The sequence below is a fragment of the Pseudonaja textilis genome, chromosome 3, assembly GCF_049901715.1.
Source record: "Pseudonaja textilis isolate UNSWEBS1 chromosome 3, rPseTex1.2, whole genome shotgun sequence".
Classification (NCBI taxonomy): Eukaryota; Metazoa; Chordata; class Lepidosauria; order Squamata; family Elapidae; genus Pseudonaja; species Pseudonaja textilis.
In genome coordinates, this window is record NC_141992.1 from 135,195,480 (window position 1) to 135,220,433 (window position 24,954).

General features: G+C 41.5%; 1 protein-coding gene across 1 annotated transcript in view; it reads right to left on the reverse strand.

Annotated features, from left to right (window-relative positions):
• The window catches only part of ELOVL2 (ELOVL fatty acid elongase 2), a 46,780-nt gene extending 34,582 nt beyond the window's left edge, over positions 1-12,198 (reverse strand). The window contains exon 1 of the mRNA XM_087930849.1: positions 11,963-12,198. Within this exon, the coding sequence (XP_087786975.1) occupies positions 11,963-11,965 (3 nt within the window). The 5' untranslated portion in view covers positions 11,966-12,198. The remainder of the gene's footprint in view (positions 1-11,962) is intronic.
• Between the last annotated feature and the right edge of the window lie 12,756 nt (positions 12,199-24,954).

Sequence of the window (24,954 nt, forward strand, 5' to 3'; positions counted from 1 at the left end):
GGGCAGGGCCAGCCAGTCATTGCAACTACCAGTTCTGCGAACCAGGTGTAAAATTAACACCCGGTTCAGCCAAACCGGTACGAACCGGTAGCAGCCCACACCTGCCTTTTAAAGTGTTTTGATAAATTAGCTGGCGCCTCATTCGAGGCTGATCTCCATGCTCCAGCAAAGAAATAAATTTATCATGTCTCTTTCCACGGTGGAATACGGGAGTAAGGGGGCACCTCACTTCAAGCCTTCTTCGGGAGCCCCCACTATGGATTTTCCTAAAAAGATATTCCCCTCCGGAGAGCAATCGGACAAATTGAACTCTTGCCACAGTGGGACGCTAAAGAGATACCAGATTTGGATACTACCAGTATTTCATATATACCGCCCATTCATAGATAGAAACCAATAAATGTTCAGTTGAAACCTGCACTTCTGCTATGTATTGCTTAGCAGCCACTCCTTCCCTATTAGTAAATTCATAGTATTACCAATATGGGATTTTGAGCCTTAATCCATATTATCCAAACACTTTAAACACTTTCATAGCAAGGCTACTTCACTCCCATCAGATATTTCAGACTCTTAGTGGGTTTGCTTGGAGCAGATACATAGATATACATCTGTACATAGTACAACTGTACAAATGGTTGCTGCAGAGTCTCCTTAATGGTAGCCCTCGAGTTGTAAATTCATTTTCCCATATTGACCTTATGATTGATTTTAATTCTTGCCTTTTGTTTACTTTTACTGCCATTTGCAAGGTAGGCAAGTTATACAGAGTATATCTTATTCTCAAGTAAATATGCCTGGCATTTTAGCAATTAATTGTGTTGTTCTCATATTGCTAAGTTTTAAAGCACGTCTTGGGTTAGATTATTGGCTTTCTTGTTTCTTTTGCTAATCCACCATTTCATACAAATCCAAACCCAATTTAATCCCGAACAACAGAAAAATCTGAAGTGCTTGTTTGTTCTTTCCTACCAGCATACACTTAGTTTTGTTCCTTCCCTTTCCTGCCCAGATGGTGTATTTTTTTAATGAATGCCTTAATAATAGATACCGAGCCAATGATTAACCAGTAATCATTAATGATGAGAATATGCTGAAATGGAAAGGTATTAAAAATATTCTGACATTTCACAAAAGTGTGTAAAGATTAAAAGAAGACGTAAGAAATACTGTCAGGGTTCCAATTAACAGACCCAATGCAATCAAACCTCTGAGGCCTATACACATTTATTAGGCATGTCATATTGGCACATCTGGTGAAAACCCAACTCTGAAGGTCCCATGGTTTTCCCACCTAAATTAAAAGTCAAAGTTCTTTCCCGCAATCCACATATCCTTCACATGGTCCAATCCAGTCACAGCTCCAACTCCAATTGGTTTCAGTCCTCGCCTCCCCAGCACCTGATGAGAACGTCCTTGGTTCCCACGAGAAAGAATTTTATTTTGGCTACAAGTCCCCAGCTATCCATATTCCCTGCTCCCGTTCCAGCCAGCCTTGCTGTGGCAGCCCTGAAGATGCTCCAAAATGGCTTCAGGGTTGACAAATACTTAACAACTGAATATGCTTGAAAATGATTATTAACCTCCAACAATTATTTTACTGGGTTTTGGGTTTTTTTTTTAATGAAATACAGGTAGTCCTTGTTTAACAGCCACACATTCCATCACTGTTTGAACTTAACACAATGTTCAATGAGCAGTAGTTAACAACCAGTCTTTACAACTGTATTGGCTGCAATGTACCTGCAGTTATGTAATTATGATTTGAGAATTCAATTACATCATCACAACATCCCACATTCAGGTGGTGACTATTTGGTCGGTTTCACGACAAGAAAAATCAATAGGCAAACTGGCAGAAGGACCCAAATGGCTACCCATTGTCCTTGCTTAACCCAAGGTGATGCACTTTAATTGCCAGAGGTGAGAAGGAGGATGTAGGACTCAGTGGAGCAGGATGGGGGAAAGATAGGAGGGAAGGGGTTTTCATAGGAGCAACCAAGCACCTGAATTTTGTTCACCGCTTCAGTGGCTGGACTTTTGCATAAACAAAAAAGGATTCTTTATTGTCTATAGCCACAATTGTTCACACAACCAGCAGGCATGATGTGAAAGCTTGAGGAAGGATTTGGAACACAGGCTTTTGAAAATGTGTAATGAGCTGTGAACCTAGTCATTGAAAGAACTGAGCCTTAATTATCTTTCGGAAGCATCAGAAAGCATATAATTCCTTCACTTGGTCATGGTGAGACGATACACAATTAAAGGATATTATATTCCAGTTTTTTTCAAAGCCAATATGTGCTCAGAAGGACTGTGTGAATAGGCTGCATGGAACCAATTATCCTTTCTCATGGAAAATAATTACATTCTTGTTTCACTGTTTATTCAGCTCCCACATTCAACTTTGAAAGATAAAAAAATTGCAATGTCTGCGTGCATATTAGCACAATTGTAACGAAATGGGGATAATAGAGTCCCTTCAGTTGGCTAATTTAAACAGTGCTGCATAAAATGTTTTCAATATATAAAAAGTGGAGTGAAAAACAGGAAAAAAATGAGCAAATATCTGATGTGACCTTTCACTAGGTGGCAAATGCAATTCAACAACAGCAAGAGTAACGTGATGCACTCTGCAGCTAGGAATCCATGTTTCACTTATAAAATGATGGGGTCTTGCTGTCAGTGGTCAAACCAAGAAAAAGACCTGATATTTCAATGATACCATCAGCACAGTGTCCAGCAGCTATAATGAAAGTAAATTCCATGCTACTTGTTATTAGAAATGATGTAGACAATACATGAGATTATGCTTTGATGTCCCTAACAAAATCTATGGTGGAACCACACATAAAATACTTAGCATAGTTCTGGTCAGCCATGTATATCATGGACACGTAGGAGACACATTTGGGAGCAAGCAAGATGACCATAGGCTTGAATACCTTATGCTGTACTTGCTGTATGCAAGTACAGGATATAAAAGTTGAGGCCTTTTGGCTTAAAGATCATTTTGAAGTGTTATGAAGCTTATACGGTTATGCATGGAAAAGAATAGGTGAACAAGAAGTAGGGTTAGGGTTCGAGCCATGGTGGTGCAGTAGTTAGAATGCAGTATTGCAGGCTAATTGTGCCAACTGCCAGCAATTTGATTCTTAGTGGATTGATTCAGCCTTCCATCCATCCAAGGTCGGTAAAATGAGGACCCAAATTGTTGGGGGAAATATGTTGACTCTGTAAAACACTTAGAGAGGGCTTTAAAGCACTGTGAAGTGGTATAGAAGTCTTAAGTGCTATTGCTTTTTTTAAAAAATGACCCATGATACCAGATCTAGAGTGTTATTTGACATATAGAAGATTTAAAATTAAGAAGAGAAGATACTTCTTTATGCAGGATCTAATTAACCTATGGGATATATTGCCCCAAGATGTTGGATGCTAGTTTAGATGATTTGAAAAGAGGACAGATTTATGAATAGCCTTAGTTCTAGGTTGCTTCTCTCTTTGATTAGTTTCCATCCATTGCTTCCTATCCTGCCTTCAGATGCTTTAGAGAATAGGTTGACTCCCTCTTCTTTATGGCAACCCCTTAGATATTGGAACACTGCTATCCTATCATCCCCCCCATCCTTCTTTTCATTAAACTAGACTGCCCAATTCCAGCAACCATTCTTTATATGTTTTAGTCTCCAGTCCCCTTATAATCTTCGTTGCTCTTTTCTGCACTCTTTCTAGAGTCTCAACATCTTTTTTACATTTTGGTGACCAAAATTGGAAGCAGCATTCCAAGTGTGGTCTCACTAAGGCATATAAAATGATGAAAGAGATAAAGAGATCCTTATGTTATCAACCCCCTCTGCTCCCCTTCTTTTAGGAAATAAATCACTTTTACAAGGTATAACCATCAAAGAAAATTTTAGCACATTCAAACATTCTGAGGTGGAGAGATAAAGCTACACATAAACAAAAGAAGATGCAGATTATTTATTTATTAAAGTACTTCTAATTTTGAGGTACTCTGGTGGAAAAAAGACTTCAAGGCACACAAAACACTCTGAATACCAACTAGCAGTCAGAAGACATGATGGAAAGTCTTTAATTTCACACCATATGGCAGACTTAACCATAGTTTTAAATGGGCAATTGTGAGCATCTTGGACCAGGCCATGTCCAAAAATGCTATAAAATTCCTGGAAGCCTGGCACTCAGACGAATCAACCATCAGCAGGTACATAGATATAAATAACATCTACATACCATTCAAAAGAAACAATCAAAAAGCCAAAAAGAAAACAAGAAGACCAAAACACCTTCTCACCAGCAATCAACATTCAGATGAGATCCCAAGATTAACACTAGACCAACAATCAAGAAATGAACAATATTTCAATCAAGGAACTACCAACTCAGACAAATAACCTAATCCAGGAACACCAAGACCACTCCCATTCACAATGACAGACAAGCCACTAGTACACGGGTGTCAAACTTGCAGCCCACCGGTTGGATGTGTCGCATGCTGGCTCTGCCCCCACCCAGTTTAGCGAAGGGAATAAAAGTTCCGATACGTCACGTGACGCCACCATGATACTGCGAGTTTGACACCCCTGAACTAGTACATAAAATAAGAGCAAACCCCACTCCCTTCTAGTAATAATGTTACATAGTTTGATAATGAAACATCTGCAAGAAAACAACCAGGCTCAGAGAGCACCAAAATCCCAACACAAAACACTCTATTTACTGAGCACATGCAGACAATATAAATTCCAGAGAGCAGAAATTAAACATAGTGTAGTTCTTAACTAACTTCCTCCAAGAACCAATTATCTTGAATCAAATTGCTTTCAGATTTGTTACCTAGACAAATCTTTCTACATGCAAATTCCAATTTTAATTGGATGTGGAGGAAGGGAGGGAATCTTATCGCTCCCTCCTGTTTAATTGACCTTGGAATGTTTTCGCTCCTTTTCTCTGATACTAAAAGAACAAAAGTTCTTCCAAGCAGAAAGGAGGAAATTTTCCCTTGGGGAATCTCATTTTGCTATGTTCTAAAGTATCTCCCCCTCAACGAGGTGTTGATTTCAAAGTCCGAATTCACAGCTTGCCAGTTGGCACAAGTGACAGGCAAGCAGGCTGAAAGAAGAAATGTGGAGGTAGGAGATTATCTGCCCCCCCCCCCCAAAAAAAACTATAAGATTACAAAGATCAGGTGAGAAATAGCAAGTGTCAAATTGTGCTGCACCACAGACATATTTTCTTGCTAAGAAATACAGCAAATCGTATTTCTATTCTTGACCCTTATGTATGACCCTTAATCCCTTATGGATTAACAGAGCGCGTAAATATTCAAGCTTAGTTAATTAACTGTGATTAGAAAATAGGAATAAACCAGTCAAAGCTAGATACACAAGGGTACAATTTTTTCCCATTTTTTCCATCTGCAGGCCAAAGAATAAATATTAATTATGAATATATTCAGTTGGTAAGTGAATGTACTATTGTGTATATATAACTTAGGTTTATATAATTTAGGTTGAAGGAAAATATCCCTCAAAAGAGGGTTTTCTCTCTCATCTTCTTTCATTTTAATCCATTCTATAATACTGGACACACAGTTTGTACATAGGATACTTCTGATGGTTCAGAAACAGACCTTTTCAGGATAAAGGGAAATAAATTTCAACTTTTCAATAATTCAGATCTGAAACTTAAGACAAAGAAAGCTCTATGTTTAAGTAGGTTTCTTTGTTGTTATCCTGGTCACCTGTGTGTAGCCCCATGTCCTAAAAATTAGGATTAATTGCCAGAAACTGCACTGCCTGTTCCTGCTGGTGAAGGATTTTCTTTTCCACACTCCTTAACTGAAGTTTTGCTGTGCCATAAAAGATCACAATTTATGCTCACCCTTTCTTTGATAATAAATAAAAACTGATGTTTTTAGATACAGGATCACAATATGGGTAATGATCTTGGGGTGAACACAGGTGTTCTGTCTTTAAATTGCTGGCTGAATATAAAGACAGTCAGGCAACCTCTACAAAGGCTTCCATACAAAGTTTCTTTATTGGATCACAAGGCATCTTCAAAGTATAACTCACAGTTACGTCGAGATTCATCTAATGTCCAATTCTTTGCATAGTTGACTTCATAGCGTGAAAATACAGTTATCTTCATCCCAGAACAATGGAGCAAAGCAGCATGAAGCTGCTGGGGTCCAAGCAAGAATAATGGAAACTCCCCCAACCCAACCAAGGGTCAATTCAGTGACCAATCAGGATTACAGATGTGACCACATGACATGAACTACATTTCCCAGGATGCATTAACTACATTTCCCATGAGGCATTCCCTTAAGGGGACAGCTCCCAATTCCCAATTAACTATCCCAATTCCCAATTAACTATATACTGTCTGGACAGCACAACAGGTGCAAAGATGTTAGAGCCTGCTATTCCTAATACCTGGAAAAGTTCAGATGTAACTGAAATAAGGCTATATTAACGGACTTCAGCAGCAATTATTTTATTCAGTAGCAATTATTTTATTACTTTATCTATCTTGCTCAAAGCATTATGAAATGTTGCCATTTTTAAGATGCTTCAGTTAGAATATGACATAATTATAGGTTTATTAATGCACTGCAACATTTTGATAACCAGATTACATTTTAATCTCCATTAATAGAATAATGTTTTGTTGCAAATCCCTCAAAGTCCTCATCGGAGTTAGTAAATTTAAATAAATAAAAGGTTTAAAAATTATGGCTGGCAAACACCATTTTTGAAGTACACCTTCCTTTATAAAGAAATCCTCACTGAAAACAAGGTTTAATTTTACAAGTTGGCACAATTACAGGTAGCCCCAAAATTATGTTGCTAAATGAAATATTTGTTAAGGGAGTTTTGCCCCATTTTACGACTTTTCTTGCCACTGTTGTTACGTGAATCATTGCAATTGTTAATTTAGTAACACGGTTGTTAAGTGAATCTGGCTTCCTCATTGACTTTGCTTGTCAGAAGGTCACAGAAGCAGATTATGTGACCCTGGGACTCTGCAACCATCATAAATATTAACTAGTTGCCAAGCATCTGAATTTTGATCATGTTACTGTGGGATGCAATGGTCATAAGTGTGAAAAACGGTCTTAAGTCACTTTTTTCCATGCTGTTGTAACTTTGAACAGTCACGAAATGAACTGTTGTAAGTTGAGGACTATCTGTAATTGTGTGTTTTATAAGTGGAAGGCAAAGTATTTTTTACAGGCAAGTTTATTCTGTTGTATTATTAATAACATAGAAATGGAGCTTTAAGAATAAAATGAAAGCCACAAAGCTCCCTGAAAAGTAAGCCTGAGATGCTTTCAATTTAGAAAAGGAACATTTACAACAATTTAGATCAAATTAGAAAAATAATAATAGAGATATATGAAATGCAGAGCTATTGGAGAAAATGCTGTATTTAGACTGTAATTTTCAGACTATATATCCACAGGATCTCTGCCAACCCCACCCCCCAATTAACTTCAAGAAAGGGATTATAAAATAATTTATAGCAAGAGTAGATGTAAAAAGTTTAAATCTCAGTAAGCACTCCATATCTAAACTTTACAAACATATTCAAATGTTCAAGACTTTGATTACTCAGTTGTGAATTAGTGCCCAGCGTTACAGCTTCGACCTTATATAAATCTTCAGATTTGGTGAATTTAGTTGGATTGCATTCAGGTAAATGTAGTCAGATGTCAGGGGGCATATAAATGCCTTTGGGGCACATAAAATACTGCCTTCCACTCAAAAAATAGAACTAAATAAAACATCCTTTTGCACAAACAAATGCTCACCAGAGAAACAACCACAAATATAATTCATTCAGTTAGCGCATCTACCCCAATGAATCCAGAAGCAAATCCGGCATGGCTACCACTATTGAATGCCAATTTCTTGAAAGAGCATTTTCCCCTCCCATTTTCAAATTGCTGCCAGTCCTTCAGTTGCCACTACTAAGTCACTCTTTAGAAAGTTTCTGTTCAGATTTTAAAGCAGAGGTTGCGAGGAACAAAGTAATTGTGCCTAAATAATGCTGGCCATGAAAAATATTTATAGGGGAAAGGCAGCAATTTGATTGCAATTTGAGTGGATGAAATAAACGCTGAAAAATAAATTCTTTCTGCATTATTAAAAACTAGATGAGGCTCGACTGCATCTCTTCTAAGCTTACGATTTGCAAGTAAAATTAAATAGACAATTTGACATTTGAAAAAATGGTCTTGTGAAACTGTTGAAGAAAGTAAAAGGTTCAGCGGGATAAACTGAAGGGGTGAAAAGTTATTTTGCTTTTATTTTGTTATGTGTAACTGGAAGAAGTTCATATGTTCCTGTTTAGCGTAATCTTTCCAATTATCTCATTTCATACCAAATTGTTGATTAGATGGCCACTTGGGTATGGAACTGTCTTTCGTTGCCCTGTAAGGTTGTAACACAGAGGCTAATAACACTAGAGTGTGGTTCAAAAAAAAAAAAGACCCCAAATCTAGAGAAATGAAATTTATTTATTAGAAACAAATTTTCAGACTTCCCAAAACACTTTTCCAGGCATGAAGTTGGGTACTTATTTTCAAATATTTATTCCTAATTAGCAAAATGTCTTCTGTATGTAAGATCTTGCCTCCTCAATAAACTTATGTTATCTCTGCGACCAGAGATATAAATAATTGAAATGAATAATAGTTCTGCCATTCAAAAAATACATGCTTCAGTTAAATGCTATTTAAGGCTGATGGTTTCAGTTGATATTTACCTAGGGAAATTAATCTGTGGCCTTCCCTAGTTCATGTACTCTAGTTGCATTGCCAGAAACGTGTGAAATATATCCATCTTGATTTTGTTGAAAAATGGTGCAGTGTAACTTGGATTTCTTGCATACTTTCACTATTGGAAAAATATGATACCCAATCATGCATGTGCTATGTATAAATTTCTTGCTTTAGCCAAATTCAAACTCAAACAAATCAAAGAAAAATGAAGCAAATTAATTCATTCCATCCTATTAAAATTTCTGCTGTGCAAGGTAAAAGCAGCAATGCCGTCCACAGGTTATTGCAAAAGCTTAATCTGGAATCCAGGGTGCCCAGTGTAGCATGTTAAATCGTTGGATCCTAACTAGAGAAATACAATTTAGCCATGAAGTTGTAATCCTGAGGCTGTCATATTTTTTTCTTAATCAACTATATTTGTGTTATTCAAAATATAATTCCCCAAATAATATACAGGCTTTGAGGGATGCCAAGTAACTGATTTTTATTTATTTATTTAGCGTATAAGGATATTACATTAGCCAGGAGATTACAATAATACAGAGTAATAGTTTGGCTGCCTAAGATCACTAGCCCTGTTTGGCACATGCTCTCACGCTTTCCAAGCTGCGCCAATGGATGTGAGCAAACTCCACACCAGAAAGAAAAAGAAACAGCTTCCTGCAACGTCATCTGAACACCCTCCTTCCATTGAAGCCACCTAGCAAATGGGTGTCACAGGATTCTAACCATACGCATGAAGTGCTGACTCATCTTCCCTTGGAAGTGGTACCTATTTATCTACCTGCATGTATCATACTTTCAAAATGCTAGGTAAGAAGAACCTGAGGTGAGTGATGGGAGCTCACCCTGCCACACACTACTAAGACTCAAACTGCTGGAGCAAAGCCCATCTCCGTTATTATTAAGCTACTGAGCCACCACGCTTCTAAATAACTGTGAATGCCAAATATTTTATCTAATTACTTAAGATCTTAATTACTAGAATCAAAATTTCAAATTGTGCAAACAATTTGACTCATTAATAAATGTTCTGAATAGGTTGACAATCATGATAGCATGATTAATGTGAAAACTATATAACAGTTATAGTTAGTTATAGTCTCTCTTATAGTTTGCTCTCATATAGAAATATTTTATGTCCTAAAGATTTATGTAGGCTTTTAAATTATTTAAAAGCTGTAAGGAAAAGAGAACGAAGTGTTTAAAAAGATACATTTCTCAATAATGCAATGGCAATTATTAGGAAAATAAACTGCCTACATAAATAATTGACTCTAGGAAGTAAGTTCTTAAACCTGAAAAGGATTCAGATTGAATGTTTGTTCCTCTCAAAGTAAACCAAGTACATGTCCTCCAGGAGGCTTGTTTAATTTCATTTGAAGAAATAAAATCAATTAGGAATAAATGTATAACTTGCTTTTCCTCCCTCTACTTTTATTACAGTTGTTCTATAATGCAACACTGAGAATTTACACAGACTGCAGTCTGAAACACCAAGTCTCTCCCATGGAACTGTTACATTAATTAGTGCCCCAAATTAGGAGTTAGATTCAAACCTTCAACATTTTACATTTATCGAATTTGCAGTTTTAAACTTTCTTCTGCAAGGGCATCTTAAAAAAAAAAACTCTCCTATCTTAAATTGGCTAAACATTGGAACTATCCATTGAGCAGAATGATATGGACCACAAAGAAGAAATAAGTTGAATGGGTTCTTTTAAACTGACCTTTCTTCTCAAAACTTTTTGTTACAAGAGCAAACAGGGATAATAATTTGGAAGTACCAGTAAGTACTGGCAATCAGTGGTTCCTCTGCAGTTCTTCAATTTCTGTGTTGTTTTAGGGGCAATTTGTGTTAGTGGAGCCATATTAATCAAATGTCTTCATACATCTTTCATTGAGTGTATTTTTAAAGTGTTTTTAGTATTACTTCCTATAACAGAATGCTATTATATTTTTATTGACTTGTTTTTAATAAAAGGTGTTCAATATATATCTCAGGAAACACACACTGTAAAACAGAACAAACCAGTTCTGATGGGATGCCTTTATAAAGAAGTATGAGAAAGGAAGTATAAGAGAGTACTACTGTACAATAAGATAATAACTGTTTTCCACTGGGGGAAAATTAACTTGTAAGAGAGAGGGAGGGAAGGAGGGAGGGGAGGGGGAGAGAGCACACATTTTTGTATAGTTTGTAGAATCAGTAAAAAAGTGACTGTGTGGTACAAAACTAAGTAAAGGGCAGCTCCTGTCAGCAGGCTGTATAAAGCAACCTAGATAGCATTTGCATGTGTAAGAAAGGGAAGCAACATGCAGCACTATGTAGAATACTAATGAGAATAGTATACAGGATACTAGGCAAAGCAAATTGTGTCTTGCATAGGTGTCAAACAGAGAAGAAAGGGGCTGGCATGCAGATATAAAACAGAATAGGTCAAAAGTGGAATATTACGGGAGGGAAATAATATTTGGAATTTATATGTCACTAAGATTAGCTGATTTGAGGTGGAAATGTGCAGCAAGCAGGTAAAGAAGCACGGTGGGTATGAGAGAGAAACCAGCAGGAGCAGAAGAGTAAAAAGAGCCCAGGACTATGGAAAAGAAATACGATCTATGTGCCTTTTTGAAGGAAATGTGCGAAGAATGATTGAAAGAATAGAAGCATGGGTGGATGTGAGAGAGAATACAGAGTTTGCGCTTTTGCACACAAAAAAGGCAAGGAAACAGGCATGTTTTTTTAAAAAAGAACAGACGTTGCATGTGTACAACGTCCAGTAAATGTAAGAGAATAAGATGCCTGTATAGATTGTGTGTGTGTGTGTGTGTGGAGAGAGAGAGAGAGAGAATATGATATAACTACTAGCATTGTAGGCACGTCTGACAAGAATGAATGGAGGCGTGTGTATTCGCAGATCTGTCAGAGCAAATGTGATCCAGGGATCTGCCTGAGCGAGCCGGGTGGGAGGCGCGATTTAGACGAAGGCAGGCAGGCGCTTCGCTGGGTGCGGGCTGGTTTTGCTCCCTTCTCCATCCTTAAAGAAATCCCGGTCGAAGGCCCGCTCTCTCCCATCCCCTAGCTGGAAAAAAGCGGCGGCGCCCCCCGAGCCAGCCAGCTAGAAATAGGCCGGTCTCTTCACTCACCATCTTGCCGCCGGGAACTCGTCGGTGGGCGACAGGCACAGGTTTTTCTGACCGCCGCAGCCGCCGCTGCTCTCAAACCGGGGAAAGGCAAAAAAGAAGAGGCAAGCGGCGCGATGCTTGCCGCTTTCCTCAGTTCCGCGCCTGGCAGGTGCTCGAACGGGTTTAGTCGCTTCTGCCGCTTTCTCCCTTTCTGCAGCTTAAGCAAAGCCGTGGCCGCACCATGCTCCCCTCCCCGCCCCCTCCTCCTCCCCCTCCTCGTCTTCTCCACCGCAAGGAGGAAGCGGGGACTTCGGAGGCGAGGGCGGGGCTAGGGAGGAGCGGAGGGGGGGGCAGAGAGTCCTCGCTCGCCGAAGGATGGAGGGGCTGAAGCGAAGGGGGTCTTGGCGGGAATAACGCCGGCCTGAATACTGGCGGGGGAGGGGCGAGGGTGGGGAGGGTTATCACTGCATCTCTCGGCTGCAGGGCCTGAGCTACCTGACGTCCCCGTTGGGCTTCTCTGTGGCTGTCTGCTCACCCTGAGCGCCTGGGCCTTGGGTCCCTCTCGTGCCCATTTCAACTCCCCCCCCCCATTTTGCTGTCTTGGCTACCTCAGCTACTGCGAGGCTGCGTTGAGGGAGCCACTTTTCGGCATCCTTTTACAACCCCCACCCCCTTTAGGATAATGGAAATGAAATAGGCATCCTTGCTGGCATCGTTCTCCTATTTCTTCGTATGGTCGGATAAATGTTTAGGCTGGGTTTGTCATTTTTAATCATCGATCGAATCCTGCCCAAGCTCCTAGGTTTGGCAATAACAACAATTATAATTATTATTAATTATCACACTTCCATCCTGCGATGATACCTGTAACACCATCAAACATCCAGATTTGCCTATCCCAGGTCCTTGGTAAGGACTCAATAGGTAGACAAAAATGCCAAACCCAGTCTGAACATCTGGCTGATTGTGTGATTGATGATGATGATCGAATCGAAATGCTCAATGGACAAACCATCAAGTGCCACCAACCCGAAGCCTACAAATACCTGGGCATACTGCAGCTGGACAATGTCAAGCATGCGCAAGTGAAAAATGTGGTCAGCAAAGAATACACACAAAGGGTCAGAAAATTTCTAAAAAGCAAACTGAATGGCAGTAACACCATCAAGGCTATAAATACCTAGGCCATACCCGTTATCAAATATACTGCTGGGATAATAAACTGGTCACAGGCAGAGCTGGACAGCCTGAATAGGAAAATGAGAAAACGGATGACCATACACTATGCACTGCAGCCGCGTAGTGATGTTGACAGGCTATATTTGCCCAGAAAAGCAGGTGGCAGAGGACTTTTGCAGGTGAAGCAGACAGTCAAAGAAGAGAAGCATGCTCTGGCAGATTATGTGAAAGACAGTGTTGAACAGCTTTGATGGAGGTCAACAAGAGAAAGCTGCTCAAAGTGCAGCAAACTAAGGATCAATACAGGAAAACAGCAATGCAAACTCAGGCTGACAGCTGGTGTAACAAAGCACTGCATGGACAGTTCATGACACAGTCGCTCGGTTGGTCCACTGGAACTTGTGTCACAACTACCATCTGCTTGGTGGGATTATAAACCTGAAAAAGTGGTCAAAAATGAGCATGCAAAACTACTGTGGGACTTCCGAATACAGACTGACAAACTTTTAGAACACAATACCCCGAATATATAAAAAAAGGTCTCTTTGGATGGTAGTGCGGTGGTGGTTGAGGAGTTGAACAATTTTTTTGCTCGATTTGAGATCCATCAAACTGAAACTGTCCCTTTGCCATCATTTACTCAGCAGAGCCTCCCCTTCATTGTGAATGAGCAGGATGTGAGGCAGACAATGAAGGCGGTTAATTCCAGAAAGTCAGCTGGGCCCGACTCAATTCCTGGTCGTGTGGTAAAAGATTGTGCTGATCAGCTACCTGGGGTGTGGACTGAAATTTTTAATCGATCCTTGACACAAAGTGTGGTTCCTGTGTGTCTCAAGGCTTCCACCATCGTTCCACTGCCTAAAAAGTTGCCCACAAATGGTCCCAGCGACTATAGGCGGTGGCACTAACTTCTATCTTAATGAAGTGCTTTGAGAAGCTAGTTCGAAATTATATTATCTCCTGCCTTCCTGATTCCTTTGATGGGCTTCAGTTTGCTTACAAAGAAAATAGATCAACCGAGGATGCAATTATTACTGTGCTTCACATGGCCTTATCCCATTTGGAAACACCGGGGAATTATGTAAGAATGTTGTTCGCTAGATTTTAGTTCTGCTTTCAATACCATCATACCGCACAGATTAATAGCCAAGCTCAAAGATCTAGATTTTGCAGATTCTATTTGTTTATGGATATTGGATTTTTAACAAATCGTCCACAAAGAGTTAAACTGAATGATTATATTTCTACTGTCAAGACACTTAGCATTGGCACTCCGCAAGGTTGTGTCCTTAGTCCACTACTGTTCTCCATTTATTCATCAGATTGCACAAATAAACATCCCAACAATAAGTTAATAAAATTTGCAGACGATACTACGCTTGTAGGACTTATTTCTGGGGATGATGAGTCTGCATATCGGGATGAGGTATTACAGCTATCCCACTGGTGCAAAAATAATAATCTTCTATTTAACATTAAGAAGACCAAGGAGGTTATAGTGGACTATAGGAAAAAAGAGCAGACATTCAGCCACTGCATATAGAGGGAGTTCGTGTGGAACAGGTGGTTGAATGTAAGTATCTCGGGACCATCATTACAAATGACCTGACCTGGAGTGCAAACACCGCTGCTTTAATTAAGAAGGCACAACAACGGTTGTATTTACTAAGGATTCTTAGGAAACAACAACTGGCTGAGAGTCTACTGACTACCTTCTATCGGAGTTCAATTGAGAGTATATTATCCTACTGTCTCTGTGTATGGTTCTCGAGCTGCACAGTGGCAGAGAAAAAGGCAATTCAGAGGGTGATTAAGATGGCCCAAAACATCATTGGCTGCTCACTCCCCTCTTTGGAAGAACGGTATAGGAATAGATGTAAGAGGAAGATATTTAATATATTGAATGACTCCTCTCATCCGGGACATCAGCTCTTTGAACTATTACCATCGAGAAGGAGATTCAGGGTATTAAGAACAAGGGCGACTAGATTTAAGAACAGTTTTTATCCAAGTGCAGTTTTGAGTTTGAATGCAGGGTCATAAGATTTTGTGGAATTTAATGGCTGAGAGTAATGGGGTATTTACATTTTTAAATTGTATAGAGATTATTGTATGGTCTGTTGTGTTTAATTTTATTTTTCTTTCAATGGTGTTGTCCAGTTTTACTTGTGGAAGAGCACCTCATTTCGTTGCACCCGCTTGCGAGTGTAATGACAAATAAATTCTTATGTCTTATGTCTTATATCATAATTGTGGAGAAGAAAAAAGTGTGGATCGTCGACATTGCCATACCTGGTGACAGCAGAATCGACAAGAAACAACTTGAAAAAATCACCAGATATCAGGACTTGAAAATTGAACTGCAGAGACTCTGGCATAAACCAGTGCAGGTGGTTCCAGTGGTACTCGGCACACTGGGTGCTGTGCCTACAGACTTAGGCGAGCACTTAAAAACAATTGGCACTGACAAAATCACCATTGGTCAGCTGCAGAAGGTCACCTTACTGGGATCTGCTCGCATAATCTGCCGATACCTAGGATGCTGGCAGCAACCCGTATCAACCATTAGCACCAGTCAGTTATATTTGTGATACATTTTTAAATGTTCAGTTGACTGAGTTTCATGTTTAATGAATAAAATAATAATAATAATATATTTATTTATGTCAGGAAGGCTTGCTGACTACTGGAGAGACTAAACTGGCCTACAAGAAAGACCAAATGAAGAACAGAATGGAGGCATGGGAAGACAAAGACTAACATGGCCAGTAAATTAAGAAAAAGCAAAGCAAGCAGATAATAATAAGACCTGCCAATGGCAAAGAGCAGGAAAGTTACAGAAAAAATTTTTTAACTGTTTTTTCCCCCTACATCCATATGCTCCAATACCAGTTAACTTTGTTGATATTAGCAAGGGTGACTGAGATTTATATAGCCTCACTTCAATTTGAATAAATTATTCTGAAATTGTTACTATTTACGGTTTGGCATAATCTATTCCACAGAATGAACCGTGGAGGAGGTACGGAAACCTAGGCAGCCCTGTCTGTGAAAGATGGAAAATCTTACTACATCTCCCTGTTGGCTCTTGAGGGTTATTTTCCCTATTGGCCATAAACTGTACATATAATATCGTTGGCTGACATAAAAGAACTTACGGTTCAAAATGAAATTGAGGCACTCCATCAGCAAAGCAGCCACAGCAAAAGCACTTGGTATGTTATAGATAACTCAACAATTCTGATAGTGTAAGTATATCAGCAGATCAGAACGATTTGGGGTCATTTTCTTGCAGAGAAAAGATTTTCTGAGTGGTTGGCAATCTACTATAGTAGTGGTTAAGGCACCAGACTAGAAACCAGGAGGCTGTGAGTTTGTCCCGCCTTAGGCATGAAAGCCAGCTGGGGAGACTTTGGGCTGGGTATTCTCTCTCAGCCCAACCTACTTCACAGGGTTGTTGTGGGGAAAATAAAAGGAGGGAGGGAGGTTAGGTATGAGAAACTCTTCTAGTCGATATTGTTCTGTATTAACATACTCCAAAAGGTAAATTCTGATTGGTCCACACAAACTGCATCCTGATTGGCCCACTCAACAACCATGATTGGCTTACATAGAATCAACCGTGATTGGCCGAGCCGATCGCGGGAGATTCAAAGTACTGTCATTGGCCGACGAGCCATGAGCAACCCCTATATGAAGGGCTGCCACAGCTCCAAGGTCTTGTACAGGTCTATACAATGAAATAAAGAGCTGAAGTACACTGGTCTCACATCTCTGATTGGAACCGATCTACCAATCTAACACTGGCGACGAAGGTGGGATCGTGAGACAAGAGACCAACCGAGCATGTGGCGAATCGACACTGAACAACCAATGAGATGGCCGGCAGCAACTCGCCACCCACACCCTTCGACCAGGCAGCCGAGGACTGGGAATCATACATTGACCGATTCCTAATGTTCCTCAAGAGCAGCAATCTAAAGGATGCCAACGGACAGAAGAAGAGGGCCGTGATCCTGACACACTGTGGGCCCGCAGTGTTCAAGATGGCCAAAGCCCTAGCCAAGCCCACAGACGTGAAAGAGATGGAGTGGGCCGACCTTGACCTACTGCTGCAAAGCCACTACACCCCCGCCGTGCCCACCCTCATCAGACGGCACAAATTCTATCGGAGGGATCAGAAAGAGGGTGAGAGCATCAGCGACTTCATGGCATCACTCAGGAGCCTCGGGGGCATGTGCAGGTTCACCGACATGGATGAGGCTTTGAGAGACCGCATGGTCCTTGGGCTCAGGGACCCCATCCTACAGAACTGGCTGATGGCAAAGGCGGACATCTCAGTCACCGAGGCCATCACTGAAGGAACAGCAGCTGAAGCCACCAAGCAGTCCGCGGCTCGGATGCGCCAGATGAACGCAGCCGACCGACCCACGACCGCAGAGATGGCACTAACTCCAGAAGCATGACCAGAGGCCAGCCACAAGGCCACCACCACGCACCACGGGGACCTCGACTCCCTCTCTGATACCGAGGATGAGGATGAGGAGATCCACTGACTACAGGTGGAACGAAACCGACGGGAACGGCGAGGTTGTAAGTCGGGGTTCCAGTGCGCCGGATGTGGAGGCGACCATCCCTGCTCAGAGTGCCGATTCCTCGACGTCATCTGTCGGCACTGTGACAAACGGGGACACATCGCCAAGGTGTGCCGGAATAAGAGGAACCACAGCCCCCAGCGACGAGATGGCACTCCCCCCAGGACCAGAGACCGACATGCCGAGAGCCAGTGGAGCTCGGACGGGAGGAACAAGCGGTTCAGCGAGGCCCGGCGCAAAGAAGAAACCCATCAGACGGTTATCATCGGGCACTCAACTACCCTTGATGCCTGGAAAATGCACGTGGAGGTAGGCATCGAGGACCAGTCATGCAAAATGGAAGTATATTCTGGATCCTACCTCTCCATGGTCTCCTGGTGTACAATCAAGTGCCTGGTGCCTACCATCCACAGATGCGAACTAGAAAACCAGAAGCTGACCCTAAAGGACTATCAGGGAAACCGCATTCCTGTGGTCGGGATTGGACATTTTAAAATAACATTCAAGGGGCATGCAGAGGTGCTTCCGCTCACCATTGTGGACATGACTGCCCAAGCCTGCTGGGACTGCAATGGTTCGCACCCTTGGGGATCAAGGTGACGGGCATCAACCACGTTGCCGATGCGGACTGGGAAGAAACGCTCGTGAGGGACTTCCAGGAGGTCTTCAACGGCGACCTAGGCAAGTACCGGGGGTCCCCGATATCTTTCAACCTACACCCGAGCATTGCCCCAATCCGCCTTAAGCCATGACGAGTGCCATTCGCGCTCAAGCACAAAATTGATGAGCAATTAGACAAGCTCATTGTGCAAGGGGTCTTAGAGCCGATAGACCATGCCCAGTGGGAAACCCCTATAGTCACCCCGATCAAGCCAGATGGGTCAGTAAAGATTTGTGGTGACTACAAGGCCACCCTCAACCATGCCCTGCAGCAGAATGCTTACCCCATCCCAGTGGTACAGCACCTTCTGCATTCACTGCATTCAGTCTTCGCGAAACTTGATCTGGTGCAGGCATACCAGCAGCTGCCAGTCAATGCCGAGACAGCAGAGGCACAAACCATTGTAACCCACCGGGGGGTATTCTTATGCAAAAGACTCCAATTCGGAGTCAGCATGGCACCAGGGGTATTCCAGAGCCTGATGGAGAGGCTATTACAAGGAATAAAAGGGGTAGTGCCCTACTTCGACGATGTGCTAATGTCAGCTACAAATAAAACCCAATTGGAGAGCCGCCTAAGGGAGGTCTTATAGAAATTCAAAGACACCGGACTAAAAGTGAAAAAAGAAAAATGTCAACTTTGCACAGAGAAAGTTGAGTTCCTGGGGTACCTTCTAGACAAAAACGGGATCCACCCCACAGAAAAAAAGGTTAAAGCCATCAAAGAAGCCCCTAGACCGTGAAATAAAACAGAACTGGAGGCTTTTCTTGGACTTATTAATTTTTATAATGTTTTCCTGCCCCAAAAGGCGACCACAGCGGAACCCCTTCATAGGCTGCTGGACAAAACAGCCACCTGGGCCTGGGAGAAGTGGGAAGAAAACGCTTTCAAACAAATAAAAAACCTACTAACATCAGACGCAGTCCTCATACAATACAGCGAGACCCTACTGTTGGCCGTGACCTGCGATGCTTCTCCCTTTGGTGTTGGAGCCATCCTCAGTCACACGCTGCCAGACGGGAAAGAAGCACCCATCACCTTCTTCTCAAGAACACTGTCCAAGCCGGAAAGGAACTACAGCCAGATGGACAAGGAGGCCCTAGCAGTAATCACCGGCGTGAAGCACTTCCACGAATACCTATACGGTAGGACCTTTTCAATTATTACCGACCACAAGTTGCTGCTAGGCATACTGGCAGGGAACAAGGCCACCCTGAACATACTGTCACCAAGGATGACAAGGTGGTCCGAGTTTCTTGCCGCCTACAGCTACCAACTGACACACCGACCCGGGAAGAACATCATGCATGTAGACGTGCTGAGCCGCTCCCCCCTGCCCGACCTGGAGGACAACCCGGCACCCACAACATCAACACTGCACATAGAGACACTACCCAATCCACCCCTGACCGCATCAGACATTGCCAGAGAAACTAATAAAGACAAATGGCTGGCGTGGGTCTTGAATTGGGTGGAAAAAGGGTGGCCGGAAACCGATGGTGGCGAGCAGTTTAAATCCTTTCGAAACCGGCAGACCGAACTGTTTACGCAGAAGGGTTGCATACTTTGGGGGGACAGGGTTGTGATCCCTAAAACTTTACAAAAAAGGGTATTGACTATGTTGCATGAGGGGCACCTGGGCATCGTCAAAATGAAAGCCCTGGCCAGGAGTTACGCCTAGTGGCCAGGGATGGACGAACAGATTGAAACTTGGGTGGCTGCATGCAGAAAGTGCCAGGAATCCAGACCAAGCCCGCCCTCCGCCACAATCCTGGAATGGGAGACCCCCAGAGGACCTTGGTCTAGGATCCATATAGACTTTGCCGGACCTACCAAGCAACACACATTCCTGATAACGGTCGACGCTTACTCCAACTGGCTGGAGGTGAGCGCAATGAAATCCACCACCACGGAGGCCATTATCAAGGAACTAAACAGACTATTTTGCACCCATGGACTACCAGACGTGCTAGTATCAGACAACGGGCCACAATTTACCACATTAGCATTCGAAAAATTCCTGGCGGAACGGGGCATACGGCATGCGTTGACAGCGCCCGCCCACCTGGCGGTGAACGGGCGGGAGGAACGCATGGTCCGTTATACAAAAAACGCCATAGAAAAAATTGAAACCGGGGACATACAGGACAAAATAAATAAAATGCTATTAATACAACACATAACACCCAACACAACGACCAACAAAAGCCCAGCAGAACTACTAATGGGAAGAAAATTACGGTCCCAGCTAGACAGACTGCACCCCACATACAACCCCAAGAAACCCCCAGACTCATCAAGCAAACACCGAACATTTACCCCAGGAGACACGGTATACGCCAAAAATTTCACAGGGAACCCGCTCTGGGTACCAGCAAAAATAACCCAGGTAATGGGCCCCTAGTCGTACTGGCTACAAACTGATGACAGACGAAGCTGGAAGTGGCACATCGACCAACTAAGGTCAAGAACAACCACCGACAACACGGATAGCACACAAACACCACAAACAATCACTAATAAAGAAACCAGAGGGGGGAAACCTCAACTAATAAACATAGAGGGGAAGAAAACCCTAAAACACAAACCGAACACCCCCAAACCAAAATAAACCAGCAATACTCACCGGCAGATGACGACTCCTCAGCAGACGAACACCCGGGAGCTTCACCTGGAAGGAGCAGCCAAGCCAGTTCAACCAGCCCGGAAAGACCAGGCGGGAACAGCGGAACCGGCAGCTCGACTGACCCAGGTAGACCGGGTGGGAGCTACCACAGTAGGCCCGGCTCACCCTTCCAGGCAGTTCCATCGAGACGTACGAGAGCGACAAAGAGTCCATCCGAACCGGTCAAAGACCAAACAACAACTGAGCTGCGCAGGTCAAATAGGCAGGTACGGAGCCCCGCCTATCTGCGCGACTACGTAGCCACGTCCTGTAGGACTGAACCAAGAGGGGAGGGATGTTCTGTATTAACATACTCCAAAAGGTAAATTCTGATTGGTCCACACAAACTGCATCCTGATTGGCCCACTCAACAACCGTGATTGGCTTACTTAGAATCGACCACGATTGGCCAAGCCGATCACGGGAGATTCAAAGTACTGTCATTGGCCAACGAGCCGCAAGCAACCCCTATATGAAGGGCTGCCATGGCTCCAAGATCTTGTACAAGTCTATACAATGAAATAAAGAGCTGAAGTACACTGGTCTCGCGTCTCTGATTGGAACCGATCTACCAATCTAACAGATATGACAAAGCAGAAAATGAAGATCACTTGCAAACAATGCATTCAACGGGATATTGGAGATTACACAAAGATGTTAAACTCCAGTGGAGCATTGAGAGGGAGAATGGGATAGAAAAATTTCAAAAGGCTATAATTCCTGATTGAAAAGCTGAGCATAGACATAAGAGTTTCTTGGAAAGGCTTTCCAAGAAAGCAAAATATTGAAAGTAACTTCTGACAGCAATGCTATTTCAATAGAAAAACCAAATTTTCATCTCCTGGCAAAATGCCAATGGCTGGAGTTACTTATAGGAAGGTTTATGATCTCACATTGGGATGTTATGGTTAAAATGACAATAAATGGGGCATTCTGGTGATCTGTGGATTTAAATTTGCTTACAGATTATTGAAACTCCTGGTGATCAGACAATATTATTCATGCATCCTTTTCATTCTTTTCATTGCACTTAGTTACATGTTCCTGATGCCATGCCTATAAGGTTTATTTTTTAAAAAATAAAAAGGGCAACTTTGCAACGGAGGAATTGCAAAATGCATGGTAAAGGGGTATATAGAACATAATTATAACATGAATGTATAATTATCTATTGAAGGTGGAATTAGAGGAAGAAATTGTCAAGGGATCAATGATTGCCTGGGTGAAAAATGTAGTCCATAACATAAATTTGGATGAGTGGAAAAAGACTTGGACCGAGAACTGGAAGCTGACTTTGTCGACAGCATTTAAGGAAAACCAATATAAAATGTTTTGTAGATGGCACTTAGCGCCGGCAAGACTGGTGAAAATGTATCCAAATATAAAACCGGATTGCTGGAGGTGTAAACAAAAAAAAAAGGAACATTTTTCCATATGTGGTGGCAATGTATGGAGGTTAAAAAATATTGGAAGAAGGTACAGAGATGGCTTTTTGAGATTACAAATTATAGATTGAAACTGGAACCAGAAACGTTTCTATTAGGTATGATTAAAGTGAATTTGAGCAAGGACAAAAGATACATTATTGTACACATCTTAACGGCAGCAAGAATCCCCTTTGCACAAAGTTGGAAGAGCAATAAAATACCACCAGATGAAGCCTTAATTCAAAAAATAATGGATTGTACAGAGCTAGACAAATTCACTATGGAATTAAGATTGAGAATATTACATAATATGGATTAGATGGTATGAATGGGTGAAGAATAAAGATAAAAATGATGTATAGTCACAAAATGAGAAACATGTATATACAATGATACAAACACTGTTAATGGAAATGAGAGTTCTGTATTTTTGGTTTTTAAAGATTTTTTTTTTAAGAACGTAATGCCATCGTGGTAAACTGTTAAGATATTTCAGATTTTTCCTTTAATCTTTTTTATGGGAAGAGGGTTGGGGCAAAAGTAAAAGAGAACATTGATGGACTCAATAACTGACCAATAGCTGAAAACTGATTGGCTAATACTTCTGCTTTTTTATTGACCAGAAAGAGCATATTCTGATGGTAAAATGGCAAGAATAACCCACTCAAATCCCGCTTCATAATGGTTTTGAAATTAGACTTTCAGAAGAATGGCTGGTCATGTGGAAATGTGCTATACTAAGGATGCCTACTAGGATTTTGTCCTTCCTCTGGACTATTATGTTACAACAGAACAACAGCGAGGCATAATTGCTCACTGTCTAACTGCATCTAAGCTTACTGCACAAAAAGATTTGCCAGCTATTCAATGACTAGTGCCTCTCCTATACTGTTCTGCATAAAATCACTGACAGTGCCCCAAAAATCATGGTTTTTATTCTATTTCTGTGCAAAATTTGACACCAATAATTGAAATTTCTCTTTTGATTGGCAGAGGTGCAAAATATCATTGTTCCATGATTTACTGCAAAGATTTCTGGTCTGCACAGGTGAAACCTGCTTTGGATTTCTAGATATGAATCAAATAAACAAAAACAATAATTTGTTTCACCAACAGAACAATTCTTCTTGAACTCTCTTTTACTGCCTCAAAGAAAATGGCTATTGAAAACCCCCATGCCAGAGTTTATTATACTTGCATACAAATTGCATACAAACATACAAAAATATTTGATTTTTAACCCATCTTTATTATTTTATAAGTAATTCAAGGCAGCGAACATACATAATACTGTATCCTCCTATTTTCACCAAAACAACAATCCTTAGAGGTGAGTTGGGCTGATAGAGAGCGACTGCCCAAAGTCACCCAGTCAGCTTTCATGACTAAAGCAGGACTAGAACTCAATTTTCTAGTTTCTAGCCTGATGTCTTAATCACCGCACTGCATAAAGTGTGAATGAGGAATCTTTGGGTCCCATGAAGCTTCTATGTATTCCATAAGTAGTACATATCTTTTTATAATGGGAGCTAATAAGCATTTTTTATCAGTGACATCACTTCCACATCCTCCCCATTTGTCCAAACTGGTTATGACATCATAGTCCTTCCTCCAGAAGTTCTTCTGATTGGTACAAGATCCAAAGTAGCATTGACCCAAACTGGATATGACAACATATTCCCTCCCCTGGAAGCGTTTTTGATTGGTTCACAGCCGGAAGGGAGGCTACTTTGTTAAACCAAAATTGATATCATATACCTAAACCAGGAAATAAGGAGATAGTCCCCAAACCCGGAAATAATGAGATACAGGCCCAAACTCAGAACTAATATAGCCCTCCAACCACATAGAGCAGAACTAGCAATTTGAACTATGGGAATCCAGAAATCATGCTCTTAATAAAAGCTATGCAGACTCTACCCATATTCCTCCTTCATTTAATTAACAGAACCCTATTTTTACATCCATACACGGATCCATACCCACAATGCTCCGCATGCTTTTTTAATGTTAGAAATGTGGGATTTGACCCCCTTTTTTCTAGTCAGTTTATACAGCACTTCCTACAACAGCATTTTTCAGTTGTAAAACTGGGGAAAAAAACAAATACATGTAAGAATGCTGTTTATAAAATTATTCAACCCACCAACAAAGTCAGGAAAATGAATAGGGAATTACAGGGATCCAACAAAAATTTGCAGCCAAAGAACTTATTACGAATAAAATGATGAGGCTTATTAAGGGTTTAAATATAGAATGAATGGCAAAGTGGCAATTCTGTGAGGTGTGTTTAGGGGGTGCAGGAAGACAGCTTCCCCTTTCTAAAATAGTTGATAAAAATACCCTTCCCAAAAACAAGAAAAAAGGTTCCCCTTGAAAAGAGCCAACTTGCATCCTCCCACTAATAGGAAATTGCCCAGAGCAGTTTTCTCAATAAGTCAAAGCACCTGTGAATGGAACACTTGTATCCATTCATAAAAGTAGTA